This window comes from Rhinatrema bivittatum, chromosome 1, assembly GCF_901001135.1.
Source record: "Rhinatrema bivittatum chromosome 1, aRhiBiv1.1, whole genome shotgun sequence".
Taxonomy (NCBI): domain Eukaryota; kingdom Metazoa; phylum Chordata; class Amphibia; order Gymnophiona; family Rhinatrematidae; genus Rhinatrema; species Rhinatrema bivittatum.
This window is the reverse complement of record NC_042615.1, coordinates 134,792,779-134,810,364: the sequence shown is the minus strand read 5'-3', so window position 1 is coordinate 134,810,364 and position 17,586 is coordinate 134,792,779. Positions and strand designations below refer to the sequence as shown.

At 45.6% G+C, this 17,586-nt stretch overlaps 1 protein-coding gene across 4 annotated transcripts in view; it reads right to left on the bottom strand.

Annotated features, from left to right (window-relative positions):
* Positions 1-17,586, bottom strand: part of DLC1 (DLC1 Rho GTPase activating protein) — a 789,115-nt gene that overhangs the window by 52,886 nt on the left and 718,643 nt on the right. For 2 of the 4 annotated variants that reach the window (XM_029587192.1, XM_029587194.1), the window contains exon 2: positions 225-296. The exons of 1 other annotated variant lie outside the window; for it this stretch is intronic. In XM_029587192.1, coding sequence (XP_029443052.1) covers positions 225-296 — 72 coding nt within the window. Of the gene's footprint in view, positions 1-224; positions 297-1,445; positions 2,923-17,586 lie in introns of those variants that run through there. One more of the 4 variants, XM_029587195.1, reaches the window with a different exon arrangement.

Genomic DNA, 17,586 nt, shown 5'->3' with positions numbered 1-17,586 from the left:
AGCACCATGAGATGCAAACACGCCTTTTCCTATCCAGACCGTACAACAAGCTGACACACAATGCAGCTTGAAGGTATCATTTTTGTTTTTAGATCAACAGGTTTAAAAAAAAAACACAAACTTGCAAGCAACTACAAACTCAGCTGAATTTTTTTTTTTTTTTTTTTAATCCCAATACTTTCTTCTTGGAAGACAAAATCTTCTTGGAATGCTTTCCAGCGTACCTTCGTAAAGCTGAGCATACTGTGGGAACCCCGCGGCCCGCAGCCAATCGCAGGCTTCCTTGGCCTCGATTTCTGCAAGATAAAACAAAACACCCCGCTGTTAGTGATTTGCCAAGCAAGACATTCCTTTGTAGAAATGCTTTTTTTTCCCCCTCACTATGGGAACCATATTGGCATCTAAATATTCAACAAGACCTGAAAAATGGCTCATGCCCATGCCTCTACCTGAGATTGTGCTGTTTTTTGTTTTTTTTGTTTGGTTTTAAATTTAGCTTCCCATTTCCCTTTCGTGCAATCCAATCACACTCACATCCTTGCATTCATCTCATCAATTATACAAGATGTCGGTAAGTCCGACAGCAGCCAGACTGGGGTGGGGCTAATTTTTTTTTTTTTGCTATAAGCATTGCACAGAGAGAGAGCGAGCTGTAACCTATGATGACAAATCAACATGAAAGGTATTCATTCTCTGAAATCTTGCAATCTCCTGGCACATCCACATTCTCCAGGTAGGCAGGCCATCCCCTAATCGAGTTCCTACTACCCCGCGGTCTCACACAAAGCAGACACCCACAGACCCAAAACAGGAGCAAGAATAAGCAACGCATTGCGTGTCAAGGCTTCGCTTGCTAAAGCGCAGAGCTGCTCCCTAGTTCAGACAGGCTTGTGTGCTACAGGTTGCCAACATGTTGGGCTTTTCAGTTTGTAAGAGACCTCCAGGGATATTCTGTCACTTGCCCCCTATTACATGCTCACTCAAAAAAAAAAACCAAAAACAATCACTGCCATAAAGAGGTTTGAGAGCTTCCTGTTGACATTTTGCTTTCCTTTACCCCTTCCACCACTCTCCTGCCATGCAAAGGAGTTCTGGGTTTCCTTGGATCTTATGTATTACTCAGTGGTCCGGCATCAGATTGAAACTGAAAATCCTGAGCTACACACACCAACACACAGAACTTCCTAGAGCACTGGGATTTCCTGCACACATGACAAAAGGTCTACCAACTACATATCTCAAAATAACATTTTTCCTGTTTGCCAATTTAATTGCTGCATCTGGTTCTATTCCCAAGTTCCTTTTTTTTTTTTAAACTCCTAATCTACTGCACATATCATACTTTTATTTTGTTGTTGTAAATGCTGTAATTCTCATATGGCCATGGTGTTTAAAAAAAACAAACACAAAAAACAAACAAACAACAAACAAAACAAAACACATACATCTCTAGAGTCCGATCTTCAGCTGTTCACAGAATATTTTCTTCTTTACCATCTATTGATGTGATCCAAGGGGGGGCTTCAGATATGGTAGGGTTTCCCAGTCTATGACTTAAAAAGGAATCCTATCAGAGATCCACAATGAATGCATATGAAATTTGTCTGCATGTACTGGAGAACTAGCATTTGCAGATTTCTCTCATGCATGTTCATTGTGGATCTCCTGAAAACCTGACTGTGCAGGCGGTCACCAGTACAGGTTTAGGAAGCCCTGTCCTAACAACATTCCTCCCCACTCCTCCATTTTCAAAATTTTGCCCAACAGAAGCAAATCCTAAAGTTCCACATAGTCAAAAGGTCTTCTTTTGAGCCAGAAAACCTTAGTCTTCAGAAAACTGCTACTTTTGCAGGGCACACGGAAGCAAGCATGGGAGATACCCACGTCCCACAGTAACAGTTAATTGTCAATTGGCTGCACAGGGCCTGCAGGATTTTACTGTTTACATTTATTTAGCAAAATGGTCACCTGCACCCTCTTTCTGTCTAACAAAGCAGCAGATAAATTCGAGGAACAAACTGAATCCTGGATTTGCTGGTTTACCAATCAACCCCATTAACTCAACCGTCGGAAAACAGATAGGGTGATCTGAACCGAACAGGTTTCCCACTTATAAAAGAGTTACCCCCTCATCGTAGTCTTATAGCCAGATTGAAAACTTTATTAAAGCCTGATCTGTCTCTTGCTTTCCAAGACAGACTGCCCACTGCACACAGAAACTCTCTCTAAATGTCATAGTATTTCACTGCCAGCCTCGTGCTACTATAGATTCCTGGCGACAACATGCACCTATTCCCCTAAATATATACCATTGAGTGACAAGATAAGAAGATCTCTATTTTGCCTCTGGTACAAATATTTAAATAAAAAGAAAAATGGAAAATCGCATGCTTAATATTAGCAAACATAGATGTATAAATGCCTTTCAAGCAAACCGGGTACTTTGCAGCCTATTACAGTTTCACAGGACCCGCCAGCAGCATGGATCAGGCCAAGTGACTGAAGCCAACCAGTGGAGATGGCAGGCAGGCAGGAACTGCTGCCAGCAGGGAATCAGCCCACAGCAAACAAACAAAAAAAAATGAAAAGTTATCCAGCAGTCCATTGCCTCAGGCAGAAACTGGTGAGGAACGATAGCTGAGGATGGTTAGAGAGAGGAAGAAAGTGAGGAGGCTGTGGGTGGAGGGTAGGCAAAAGGGAAGACGGGTTGGAGTAAAAGACAGTAGTAAAACAGACGTTTTCAAGAAACTATGATTGACCGAAAACGAAACCAGTGACAAAATTAAGAGTGAGGGATAACTCCCTCAACAAGGCACATTAATCAAGCAGTCATGTAAATGGCCATTCAAAATCCCTATGAAAAAACAACGTGCCACCGCCAGCCACGGTGCTTGGGTTGCAGGCTTTTCACCAAGGCAGTATTCCAGCTGTCCGTGGAGTCAAGAGGAGGTGCAGAAGAAAGCAAAAACCCCAAGGGATGTAAAGAGAAAGCAAAAGCCTGTTCTTTGCAAAGTGACACACCTTCCTTCCTTCCTTCCTGCCCGCCGTGCTGTCCTGCTAGGATTTCTGATGTGCAGCTCTTCTCTTCAGTGCTTGCTTAAACAGCAATACAGGGAAACGGCGCTAGGTAGCAGGCTGCCTAAGTGCAGGTCAAGAGAGCCACGATTCAATTAAACACAATTAAATTAAGCCTGCTGCACCTGGAGAATGGCAGCCGGCAATCAAATTCTCACGGTTTATCCAGCCTTGACTCCATTCAGTCTTTTGATGACCCAGAACAAGAACAGCTTAATTAGGACACTATGGCCTAGCCAATGTTGCCACCTACTTTGATTAGATCACGTCGCTGAGTAACCGTCCGTAAGAGCTTCTTACAAGTTACGGCACATAAACCTGGAGGCAACAGGCTGGGGTGTGCAGTACCGCAGCTACTTAACGAGAAGGTCAAGGTCACCCACAAACGTCTAACCAAAACCTTCAAGGCATGTAGAGAAACCCCTCTTCCTAAAAAGAACTTATTGAAATCTCAGCCCAAGCCATCAGTTGTCCTTTATTGATGCTGCTTAACCATATGCAAGGGGGGGGGGAGGGGAGAGAATTCAATGTCGCTTTTACTATCTCAAATAATGAACTCCCGCTAAGATACAGGATGTAAAACTGAGTGGTTTTCTTGAATCGTGTGCGTCTCCCGGTTGCCGAGCGCCCAGACAGAGGCGTGCGAGGTCCTGCACTCTGAGCTGCAGCTCTCGGTCAGGGCTCGTGGCAGCCCAGCCCCTTCCTCCCATTTCAGGAAAGGGGGCCGGGCGCTGCTGCTGCCACAAGGACTGAACACGCGCCGGTTCGAGTGGCAGCCCAGCCCCTTCCTCCCATTTCAGGAAAGGGGGCGGGGCTCTGCTGCTGCTGCCACAAGGACTGAACACGCGCCGGTTCGGGTGCACAGTTCCACCCATTCTGGTTTGGAGTGCAACAGTCGTGCCTACCAAGTTATGATCACTGGGAGGGAGGTGTTTTAATGTGAAGGGAGGAGAGTAGTGGAAGCATAGGGGTTCAGTCTAATTTATGAGGTAGTAGTACCGCACACCTTGAGCAGGTGACTCCAGCTGATGCTGACAAGGTTAAAAAAGAAAACCTCCCTCCCCACATCACCTACCGAGTGACCAGTCAGTTTACTTCACTGTTGTGATAGAGGGAGCAGGTACAACCATGCAGTGAGCTCTGCAGAAGCAGCACATGCCCATTCTCAGTTTCAAGCTCAAAGAAACCAGGAGACCAACGCATTCTGGCATTTTTTTTTTTTTTAATTTAGGACTTTTCAGAAAAATTAACTCCCAGTGATAGGACATGAAAAAGAACTAAAACATGTGGATACAATACATTACAGGAACACTAGAGAGATTCTCTCCATTTGTTCAAAACAGTAAACCACACTGGCCCTGTTATGGAATACAGCTTGTTCCACTGCAAAAAGCTATGTCAGCTACTCTCTCTTAAGGAGGAAGCTGGGTAGTCTACAAAGCTCAGGCATGTCCTTTTCAAATAGTGCTCACAGAAACATTACAACCTGCACAGAATCCATTAGCTATTCTAAGGACTTAATGTCCTCCATTAGTACTCCTAGGTCAAACATCATGCTGCAGACACTTCTGATGTGAATGCTGCCAGATGTACTGCTACTGTTTATGCAGGAACCGCATTTGCACCACATATAAGATGGTTACACTATCCCTTCCCCAAAGAGCTTACAATCGATGCCTGAGCATAAACCAAAATGTTACCAGACCTCCCATTTTTGAGTCTCCTGAGAAAGCCGTGGAGCCGATCCAGGGCCCATGCTGCCCACTGCCCTGCAGAAGACCTCGGTTAAATACCCAGGTCAGGTGTCTGCTGCCCAGACTGGCCATGGATGAGGCCGCAGCAGCAGCGCTCAACCTCTGGCAAGGCGAGCTGGGAAAGGAGAGGCCCAGCCCTCTGTCCACAGCGATACACGGCAACCAAATTCAGGGCCCGTGCTCACGTTTCTGCTGGGAGGAGATGCGATTTGTGACTCTGGATTAAGTGCCCTCACTGCGATGGATGGGCTAAGTGAAGTTGAAAAGGAGATTAAAAAAAAAATTAAAAAAAAAAAAAAGAAATCCCTGGGCAGTTGCAATTGAAGGCTCACGGCATTATAATCCAGCCTGCTTCCCAGTCAGCTAGAAATAGAAAGGAGCGGGAGGAAACTGCCAGAGTAAAAGAAGACTGCGAGTCTGTAGGCCAGGCCCAAAGCATTACAAGTGAAAAACAGTTCAATAAAAGAAACCAAAATATTAGTTTAGGTGAAAGACTAGTATAAAATCGACCTTGAGCTTGGTTAATACTAACAAACAATGACTATTTTTTGCCCAAACACAGCAAGAAAACTGATCAATAACCTAAATGTGCAAACAATTCTTCAGCAAACAACCGGCAGCACAAGGAAGCCTCCCCCATTAGCCAATAGCTCAAGAGCATAGCAAGAAGAAGAAAAAAAATGGGGCATTTCTTTCATGGGAAGACGTTTTATTTATTTGTTACGCTGTTTTACAGAGCACAATCCCCGCCAGTGTTCAAACGAAGCTCAGGGGCATGGCTTTGGTGTGGTTAAGATGGGGAGAGCCATTTATTGAGCATATTTCCTGGGCTCTTAAAATAAGCCCCATCCTGGAGCAAAAATGATGAATGATGGCGGGTGGGGCAAACGGGAGAGACAGATCCTTAACACTGGCAGACAGAAAAGATTAGCTCAAGAATTAAACATACAGCACCCGCTAGAGACAGCAGAAAGATTTTCTACCATTCCAAAGGCTCTGGCTTTTTTTTTTTTTTACACTTCAAACACTAAGTGGCAATTAAGGTCACTTTACAATAGATTCATTGCTTGATGGGCAAAAATGAACCCCCATCCCCACTCTCCAAAATGTAAAAACATCCTGAGCCACTAACAATGGACATAGAGATATTTGGCCTGCAAAAGTTGCTTTTCACATTCCTTAGGCACAGAGATATTCAAACTAACTGGAGATGCTGATTGTGGATCTGCACCGATATTGATGGGGGGGGGGGGGGGGCTTTGATATCTTTAAATGGGCTGCAGTGTAACCAACAGGACATACCTGTCCTCTACCCTTGATTCTTTAGGATAGGGAAGGGAATTCTGCATGGTCTGCTCTTACACCCCCCCCCCCCCCCCCCCCCCCTAATACAAAAAAAAAATTCTATTCAATTCACATTTAGCTGGAATTCCAGAAAGCCCGTAAATAACTGATAATGGTTCCTGCCCTAGAACTTTTACAGCCAAGAGACATAAGACGTGAGGGTTTACAGGCTATTGTGTACCCTCACGCACACTTGTTTAGCACCTACTTACTACAGAGAACATGAGCCATCATGCCCGGCAGATGGTTTCCCCCTGTCTGAACCTCAGACACCCTTATAGCCATCCTGGCTCCTGCGCACAGCAGGGAAGGCTCTGCTTATCTCTCCCCTTGGCTGCCTCATGGTGGCTGGTTTGACAGCGCTGCTGTGAAGCTCCACAGAACGGCTTGCTGTTCAGTATCAGCACATCTCATCAGAGGCTCAGTCTCACTCTTCATACACCCCCCCTAGGACAAGGGGATGAAGGAGCATCGCCTTCAGCTCCCCTTTATTGCTTCAAACCTGCTCTTACGAACAACACTTCTGAGGACCCTAATTCCTGGCAAATTCGGCCATATTTGAAAATGGAACAAACTCAAAAGTTAAAAAAAAAAAAAAAAAGAAACCCAGAACCCAAAAAAATAAATCATCACACTAAATAAAATGATTCTGGGCTGCTAATGTTCAATAGATTCTTTGGATTGTGATACGTGGCCACTGAAAGGATGTCATGGGAGTCAACAGGCTAGGATGACAGCACGGTGTTTAGAGCTACAATCTGACCCCTAAATGTCAGCCCTTTTCTGTCAAATCAAGTCTGAGAAAGTCTGTGCTCATATTTCGGACTGTCAGTCCTCGACCAAGGCCTCAAAAGCAAAGCAACACAAGGTTTAGGCAGAGATTAGAATTTCAAACCATCCTTAATGGCAGTTCCTTAATCATTCCTCCTCTGAACTGTCTGCTCCTAAAATTGGTTTAACTGTCTGCAGATTTCTTGTATGTTTTAGAACAAATCTCTCATAGGCCGATGCAATACGCGTCCATAACCCCTTAAGTAATAAGAGGATTAGCGTGTCCAAAACACAAGACCAAACCAGCATGCAGCTAATCCAAACCAGCATGCAGCTAATCGCGCTCATCACATGTAAACGCCATGTTGACAAGGCCATTGGCTAGTACCCCCTTATGTAAAAATAAATGTGCGCCCAAACATTTTTACCCTCAAAAATTAAACGCCAGCCCCAGAACTGGCGTTAAGCCTTGAGGAGCCCCAAAAGTTTACAGAAAAGTTGAAAATACTGTTTTTCTGAGGCAATATTAAGTAAGAGGAACCACAGAAAAACAGCAATGTGAAAAACAATTTTTTTTAAAGTCTTGTCGGCGGTCAGATTAGGAAAACGGACGCCATGGAAGCACCAGGGACACACAATTTATCCCTACTGTGTTCTTCTTAGCGTAGCGGCTCATTTGCCTATTGCAACGAGTGTCCAGTCGAGGTGATTGTGAGCGCATTAAAAAAAACAAACAAAAAACAAAACTGCATCCTTGTCAGACAAGCTGATGCAATACAGTGTGCTCGGCTGAGCACATGACTTTAATGGCACTTGGACTCGCGTTTTGGACGCACATCCAAAGCCCCTCATGCAATAAGGGGATTAGCGCATCCAAACAAGCGCGAAGCTAATACACTCCTTACATGTAAATTCATGTTGATGAGGCTATTAGCTATTCCCCCCCACCCTGATGAAAAAAAAAAAAGAGTGCGCCCGACGCACACATTTTTACTCTCAAAAATTAACACCTGCCCCAGAGCAGACCCCATGTGAAACAGATAACTAAAGGCTGTACAGAAATGGGGCTGTGAAATCATGAACCCCCCTTGTCCTCCTTGAGCTTCAAGCGAACCTTGGCCACTAATGGAACTGGAGGATATGCATACAGAAGACCCCTGTCCCAATGCAGGGCAAATGCATCCAAGGCTAGACTGCAGCGCACATTCTGCCTGGAACAGAAGAGTAGAATCTTCCTGTTCCAAGGAAATGTGAACAGATCCACCACTGGGGCTCCCCAGCAGCGAAAGATCTATTTCGCCATTCCCTGGTTCAGGGAATTCTTGCAAAGTTGCGAGTACTAACGCAATATGTCGGCCAACACATTCGCCACACCATCTAAGTATGAGGCTTTGAGAGCCAACTTGTGAGAGATGGCCCAGCCCCCACAGCTGGATAGTCTCCTGCCAAAGGAACTACAACCCCAAACCTCCCTTCTCGCTGATGTAGTACATCACTATCTTGGCTGCACAAGGATCACTTTGTGGAACAACTGATCTCTGAAAACTCAAGAGCGTACTAAATCACCCAGAGCTCCAGGAAGTTTATCTGACATTACCCTTCCTGGGCAGACCAAGAGCCCTGGGTGCACAGCCTATCTACCACGGGTCCCCCATCCCAGGTGGACATATCCATCATGAAAATAATTTAGACAAGAAGAATTTGGAATAGAATGCCCATGAAAGTATTCAAAATGTTCTGCCACCAGGAAAGGGAGTCCCTGAGCGGTGGAGTGATTTGAATGCTGTCCTGGAGGTCGTGTGCGGCTGATAGCCACTGGGACGTCAAAAGTAACCTGCACAGTGGAGGCTAAGAGGCCCAACAGCCGCCAAGCTGATGGCTGCGGACTTACTTTGAATGCCTTCAGAACAGACACCAGAGTGGCAGCCCTTTCACTGTGTCTGGCAGAGGTCCGATAAACTCCAAATCGAGGTGATAGTTGATAATAAATCTGGCACCCGGATGGTCAGGCACACTGATGCCTTGGCTCCTGCCTGAGATGTGTGCTTGACCAGTCAGTCATCCAAATTGCGGAACATGTGGCCCTCCAGTTTGCATAAGTGTGCTTCTATCTGATTTTTATATTCTGCTTTTCAGTACTTCAAAATGGATTACATTCAGGTACTGTAGTTATTTCTCTGTCCCCAGAGGACTGACAATCTAAGTTTGTCCCTGAGGCAATGGAGGGTAAAAGAGCAGAGGTTTAAAGCCTACTGCTACTCCTCCACAGCTAGGCATTTTGTAAAAACATGGGGGGCAGATGCTAGCCTAAATGGCAGAACGCAATACTGGAGGTGCTGGTCCCCTGCTATGAATTAGAGGTATTTCCGGTGACCAGGAAATATCTTTGTGAGTACATTCATCCTTCAGATCGAGAAAGCAGAGTGAGTCCATATTTTTTGGAAGAAAGGGAATTAAGACGCCCAGAGAAACTATTTTGAACTTTTCTCTTTTATGAATTTGTTTGAGGCCCTTAGGGCTAGGATAGGACAGAGTCCTCCTGTTTCTTTGGAATCAGGAAATACTTGAGTTGAATCTCCACCTTCTCTGCCCTGGTGGAACAGACTCAACTGCTTTGGTCATCAAGAGCGAAGAGAGCGCTGTGCGCAGCATTTCCTGATCCCAAGACAGGTCTGGGGGCTGATTTGGTGAAAGAGCCAATAAGTTCAATCTGCACCCTGCTCTGACGATGCTGAGGACCGACATGTCCAAGTTAGCCTGCCTCTGACTGGTAGGCCCTCTAGTACAGGTCCGGGAATCCTCGCAATGCTCTCTGTGGTACAAACAAAATCCCATCATTGTCTGGGATGCCTTCTGGGGCTTTGGTGCTCTCTGCTGCTGAAGATGGGCATGAGGAGCCTAACACAAATGGAACCAAGGGGGTAGAATATAGTGCCTCAGGCAAAAGATGCGCTCTCTCTCTGCCCCAACCATGAGTACCTCCTGGTGGAGGAGATTGGTTCTAGTGGCCATGGAGAGCTGCTGGAGCATTGCACAGTGATCCCGGATCTGTGCCACTGTGCCCTTTACTGTATCTCTGAAGAGATTCTCCTGGTACAAAGCACATCAGCAAGTCTTTCCTGAACTTCCAGATGAAGATCGGAGGCCTGCAGCCAGGCAAGTCTGCATGTTCCAATTCCTACGGCAGAGTTCTTGATGCTTCCTTGAAAACACTGTATGTTAAATGGACCTTGTATTTTGCACACTCTAGTCTCTTTTTCACCAATGATTGGAGGGTGTCCTGCTGCTCTTCCGGGAGCTGCTTGGCCACCCACTACACCTGCTTCAGGATGTTCCTGAAGAGCTGATAGGCTGCTATGCAGGCAATCAGCATAGCACCCTGAAACACCTTCCTCCCAAGAGAATCCATGGCTCGGGGATACCGCCCCGGGGGCACAGAGGAATGGGTCCTAGAATGTTTGGCTTTGAGAGTGGATTCCATCACCACAGACTGGTGTGGTAGTTGGTGCCTGTTAAAATCAGGAGCCTTTTGGATAAGATAGATCACATATGCCTTCTTAACAGGAGCGTGTGTGTGTTTGGGGAGGGGGGGGGGGTGTGACTCCCACATCTTCAACAGCATCTTCTGAAGGATCGCATGAACTAGGACTGACAATCTCCTTAGGGGGCTCAATGCATTGGAGGATGTTCAGTATTTTGTTCCTGGCCTCCTCCTCCATCTTCAAAGCAAATGGGATGGATTCAGCCATTTCCCATATAAAGCCAGCAAAGAATAGGTCCTTCAGTCTGAAAGAGGAGAGGGGTCAGAGGGGAGAACAATGGACATGTCATCAACCAAGACATTCCGTGAGTCACCATGACAATCCCACAAATACTGGGAGCCTGAGTTGGTTGCTTAGAAGAGGGCTCACTATGCTCTGTCTCCAGCCAGTAGGGTCAGGAACTGGAGAAACTGGCTTTGGGGACTGGAACCCCAAGGACCTCTGACAACTCAAGGAAGCTTCCTTCAGAGAAACCAGAGATTACCAGCTGGCTGGCAGGCACCAACGACCAGGCAGACAATGCTGGTGAGCACTAGAGGATCATTAATGCCGGCCTCAGACTCCTCAATGCCTTGGCACAGAGGCCCTGTAGAGCCTTTTCCACAGCCTGCTGGATTTGCTTTTCCAGACCTTCTTCAAGAATCACCAATGCCAACACAGACTATGATATACGAAGTGTGACCACATCCTCTTTGGAAGAGAGGACAATTAATGGTATACATCAAGATCTGTGGAGGCCATTGTGAGTTCTCCTCACCACAAGACCACTTTAGGGGGTATTCTCAGCATGCACTGGACCATCTTCGCTCTCGATGGAGATCAATGATGCTTCTTGGTGTTCTCACAATGATCGGCATGGGTCTTCCTCAATGCAGAAGTCAAAGAGGCAAAACCCGATGCCTTCAGGAGGAGTCTGAAGATAGCTGATCTCTGGATTCCCTACCAGCTACCATCATCGAAGGAATGGAGATCCCTTTGATATACCATTGGACCTCCTGCTATCAGTGCAGCTCCAGGGTTTTTCAATATTGATGCCTTCGATGCCCAAAAAAGCCAGTCCATGAGCTCCACTCAAGTCAGTCATCCTTTTGGAGTGATCTCCGTGCACTTTTGGCAACCCTGGATGTCATGCAATGCCCCAAGCACAAGATACATTTATCATGGGGATCCATGATAGACATGGTCCTGCCACATCGAGGACACCACTGAAACCCACTAGACATGTCATCACAAAACACAAGAGATGCAAAATTGAACTCTATGGTGGCGGAAGCTAGATGGCCAACAGGTCAGCAATTCCCCCCACTCCGCTGCAAAAAGAAACAAAAAAAATGTAAAACCCCCAAAACTTACCTAAGGAAATTATGAGGAAAGGCCACAGGACCCCATGACAGACTCAAAAAAGCCTAGCAGAACAAAGCAAAAAAAAAAACCAAACAAAAAAACCTTGAAAATTGCAGCACCAGTTATGGGCTGACTTATGGGCTCTGCGGGAAAAAAAGACTGAAGGGACCCATTGTGGACACGTGCTACATGCTGTGAGCATACTCATTTGTGCTCAAAGTTTGAGAAATTGACAGTTTTTCTGCGACTGGCTCCATGGGATAAATGTCACCCATGTGTAAGAGCTGCCATCCAACATGTCCTCAGAGAAATTCATGCAACTAGGTCAGGTCTTCATCCAGGTTGGAAAAATGACTGCTATATAGGGCACAGAAACCGCTTTCATCAAGCAATAGTTGAAAACATTTTAAAAAAATGGATCTCATTCCAGGGAGAATGCCTTGAAATGATCACTGGAGAGCAGGAAAACATGCATGAAAAGTGCAATTTATTTAGGAGCATTTTTTTGTGAAACATTGGGGGAAATGATTTGAAATGGCAAAGATAGCTATGATTTAGACTTTCAAAAAAAAAAAAAAAAAAAAAAAGATTTTCAAGGCACAGAAATAAAGGTTAATAAATACAAACAAAAATATATATCAGTAACTTAAGACATTTGTTGACTAGCTTTTGAGAGCTAAAAAAACTCTTTTTCAGGTCAGAATTTAAATGAGCAAAATATAAAGAAGTGTGGCTGCTGAAGCGAATCATAAAGGCCATTCCAGTGATAGGGTTAAGAGAAAGGAACGAAAGGAGTTTGATAGGTAATCAGGTGACACGCAGTATAATTCGATGGCTCATAATGTGATAGAAAACCTAGGTCTCTCTTGAGTTCCTTTTCTTTTTTTTTTTGTCAGTTCCGAAGTGTCAGACCATTTTAAACTTCAAACGTCTTGCGTACCTGGATTGTTTTACATTCTCCTTTAATTATTCAGATCATAAGATCGTTGATGCGGTGGTCTGGTTCCAAAAAGTGCTCCCTCCCCCCCTGCCCCCCCCCCCCCCCCCCAAAGGGGGTGTCCTTCTGGTCATTTTTTGAATTCTGATGGGAAAAAGTTAATTTTTTTAAAGCTAGTCAAGAAATGCATTAAGTTAGGCATCACTTGATTTTTTTTAAATATTTTTTGTTGTTGTTCTTATGTATTAACTTTTATTTCTGCGCATAGAAGTGGACTAACAGCAACCATGTTACTTTATCTGATTTTCAAGATCACCCAAATACACGGGGGGGGGGGGGGGGGGGGGAAGATACCAATTAGATACCTTCAATGTTAATTTTGCTTGTTGTGTGTCAATACCTTTATCTAACCCTTCCAATGTTAAAAAAAAAAAAAAAAAGGGTTAGGACTCATTTCAAGGTAGATGTTCAAAAGTACAGATGTCAGGTTCATTCAGGTAAAACTTTTGGGGTAGATTTTTTAAAAAAGCGCGATCGCGTACTTTTGTTCGCGCAGCAGGCGCAAACAAAAGTACGCAGGATTTTATAAGATACGCGCATAGCCGCGCGTATCTTATAAAATCCTGGATCGGCGCGCGCAAAGCTGCCTGCCTCCGTTCCCTCCGAGGCCGCTCCGAAATTGGAGCGGCCTTGGAGGGAACTTTCTTTCTCCCTCCCCTCACCTTCCCCTCCCTTCCCCTACCTAACCCCCCCCTTACCTTTGTCCTTCGATTTACACCTGCTAGAAGCAGATGTAAATCTACGCGCGCCAGCGGACTGCTGGCGAGCTGTCGTCCGACCCGGGGGCTGGTCCGGAGGCCTCGACCACGCCCCTGGGCCGATGCCACGCCCCCGGTCCCGCCCCCGAAACACCGCGTCATTCGGCCCCACCCCCGACACGCCCCCTTAAAAACCCCGGGACTTACGCGCGCCGGCGGTCTATGCAAAATAGGCCGCCGGCGCGCGAGGGCCCTGCTCGCGTAAATCCGGGCGGATTTACGCGAGCAGGGCTTTTAAAATCTGCCCGTTTGTGTCTTCTCGCCATCCTTTATCTTCTTGGGCCGGATTTAATATTCCATAGGAATAGCAACCTAATGGTTAGAGCAGCATGCTGAGAGAACCAGGGAAGCGAATGTTTCAAATCCCGCCGATGTTCCTTGTGACCTCGGGCAGGTCATTTCACCCTCCCATGCCTCAGGTACAAACGAAGGGCCTCATTTATTAAACATTTTCTCCATAGACACAGAATGGGAGAAAACCTTTATTAAATCAGGCCCTTAGATTGCAAACCTTCTGGAGACGGGGAAATAGCTACTGTATCTGAAAATAACTCACCTTGAGCTACCAGCAAAAAAGGTCTGACCTAAGAAAATAGAAAAAAAAACCTCTTCTCTTCCAGCACACCAGGCCTTCTTCCAGCTCTGCTTAAAATATATTACTGCCTTGATAACTGGCGTAGGTGACAACTGAAATTTATAAAAGGGGATCAAAACACAAAGTGCACTCGGCATGTGGAGCAGAAGGCAGCAGCAATTCTCTAAGCCAGTGTTTCCCAATCAGCGTGCCATAGCTGTACTTCCGGTGTGCCCCGGGAATCTGCAGTTTCTCTTTCCCCTATAATAGCTGGCCTGCAGGATATCCTCCAGCCAGCAGGGGGAGTCAGAGAGCAATGCTTTGCTGGGCTGCTGCTGCTTCTTGCTTTCCCCTCTGCAACTTAAACTGCATTGGGCCCTGTAGGCTCACAAGTTCCTCCGGTCCCATTCCCATTACAGAGCAAAACAGGCAGAGGAGAAACTATCACTACCAAGTAAGTGCTGCTGAAAGGGGCAGCCGAATTCGCTAGGAAGCTGGGGATGTTGGAGGAGAGGGAAAGCAAGGTGATGGGGTAGAGGGAACAGAGAGAGGGAAGGAAAGATAAAGTGCCCGTGCCCATGCCAAGGAGGGGAGAGGATAGGAAAGGGAAAGGGAAAGTGGTGGAATAAGAGGGTAGGAGAAAGCAGATAAGAGATGATGCCAGGAGGGTGGGGAAGGTGATGATGAAAGAGGGTGGAGGGAGGTGGTAATACCAGGGGGTGAGGGGAGCGATAAAGGAAGAGAAGGTGATGATACTGGGGGAAGGAATGGGAGAAGGTGATGCCAAGGGTGGTGGAGAGAAGATGAGGATTGCAGTGGGGTGAAGGGAGAGGGAAGAGAAGGTGAAAAGATGGTGATGTGAAGGTTGGGAGAGGGGGGAAAGGAAAAGGTGACTATGCCAGGGGAGGTGGGGGAGATGATGCTTTCAGAGGTTGGAGAGGAGAAGAAAAAAAGAGAATGATAATGCCAGGGAAATGGGGGATAGGGTGAGTTATTTTCAGATACAGTAGCTATTTCCCCGTCCCCAGAAGGTTTGCAATCTAAGGGCCTGATTTAATAAAGGTTTTCTCCCATTCTGTGTCTATGGAGAAAATGGTGATGGTGTGCCATGAAGAAGTAAGCCCAATGCCAGGTGGCTACAACATACATTAAACAGCGAGATCCACGATGGGGGTCTGAACAAGAAATTACAGATATCTTAGCTCTGTACTTTGATCCTAGGCCTCTGCTAGTAGCCCAAGCCTGCTGAAGGGTGCAACAGACAGGGGTGTTTTTCCCCTTCATTTTAAGTCTATGGTTTGTACAGTGAAATGCTGAAGGACATTCTTTGTTTCTCTTCTGAGCAAAATAGTCTTTTGCATATGCGATTTTTGACATTCCACTCTTCTCTGCAACTACCTGATGGGTTCAGCAAAATGCTGGCATATTGCTGGGAAGGAAGCGAGCAGTTCCTGGCATGTGCCAACAGCTTAATTGCTTTTTGTTTCAAAGACACTCTTTACTGGGGGTTGTGAAAGCTGTGGCTTACTTCTGGACTTCAACTGGGGAGCTTCTTGCAGCCCAGCAGACTTTTAAAGGTTGGTCAGCAGGGACTCCTAAGAGCAGACACTCACATATGGTACAGTTGTAAATGATGTCCGTGTGCAAGTGCGCCTCTGTATAGCTAGCTGCTGCTAACATGCTAACCTAGAAATGGACTGGTCCATATGAAATATTTTATCTGTAGCATTGCAGCCACGGGCCGAAAAAAACCAGGCATCGGAAACCTTAACACAAAGATGCCAGGCACTTTTGTTTCTACAGCCCAGAGTATATGGGGATTTTTGTGACTAAAATTTCTGTCACTGATGCTCACTGTTAATATAACATCTGGCCCAGAGTGACTTATTACAAATCTATTTTATCCTCTAGGGAGTGTACCAGATAGCTTTGTGAACATCAACAGTACATTTTCTAGTCGTCATGGGACAGCATTCTGAGGTTTCTAATGTTTCTCAAGAATGACAAGGCAAAATGAAAACCCAGAATGCTTTGGCTTGGATGATAGGAGTGAGCACACCACAAGGAGCTGCCTGGTTATTGGCCTGCATATAGTGTCACATTCTAAGGGCAAGTATTTTAATCAAGCAGACTTGGGGGGGGGGGGGTTTAGGAAGATGGGAAGAAAGAAAACATACAGAGAACTGTAATTGACACCTCAATTTTACTGATTTATATCCGACTCACCCAACAGGAAATACCTGGAATATGGTAAGAAATTTACATCATGATATAGGCTGGCGATTAGCTGACCCATCTCTCTATTGAAAAACCCTGGAGCCTTTTGCTCAGATATTTCATTCCTCCATTACAGTAAAAGACATTAAAGACAGTACAAGTCTCCAGGTGCTTTGGGATCAAGATAGCTTAATACTAGTTATGCTTTCCACAAACTCTGGATGCTTCAACATCTCAAAATATTCTGACCAAAACAAAACCATCTGGGCTCATGTTAATAGACTCAGTGGGGTAAGGGATCGTAACTGATCTACCCGGGGCAGAAAGGAATTTGACAGTGTTTTCAACTCCTCACCTGCAGGGGCAAATCTGTGCATATTGTTTCTGTTTATCAACAGTGCATGCGAAGGCTGCATGTGTGAACCTGACATCCACAGAATCCTTAACAAGAAACAGATTTACTCTTGACAGCGGGAAACTCCAAAAAACCCCTTTTTCTTTCTAAATCCACCTTAATGGCTGGGCTGTACCATTTTGATCTGACCTGGGGTTCTAGGTTTCACAGTGTGCAGCACCTCTCCTTATTGGGGGTGGGTGGAGTTGGGACGTCTCAAAGCAGTGTTTCCCAACCCTCTCCTGGAGGTACACCTAAGTCAGTCGGGTTTTCAGGATTGCCACAATGAACATCTAGGAGGTAGATTTGCATATTCACTGGGGCTCTCCTGAAAATCTGGCTAGGTGTGCCTCCTCCATTGTCATAAGGCATGGCTAGTTAGGATCTTTAAAATGTTTCCTTTTAATAAAAGCCCTGCAGATTCTTGAGGTCATGACTCCATGTGGTCAAAACTCTCAGCCCACTCTAATTGTGCCAACGGACTTTTTTCTTTTTTTTTTTTGGGGGGGGGGGGGGGGGGAGTGAGAAGGAGCAGCAGATATTACCAGTTTAAGCAAAGCTATATAACCAAGCAAAGTCATCATTTGTCTCACAACAAAGAAACCGATTCAAGGTAACAAGACTAATTAACAGTCTTAATCTTAAATCACAGGTTAGATTAATCATCACTAAACTCTTAGCCATTACTATGAAACAGTGTTACTGAGATCATCAGGCACCTCCATTACTAATAATTGGAACAGTTTGCATGTACAATTTACTATATGTGCCTATATGTAAACCGTTGTGACGGTATTCCACTAAACGATGGTATAG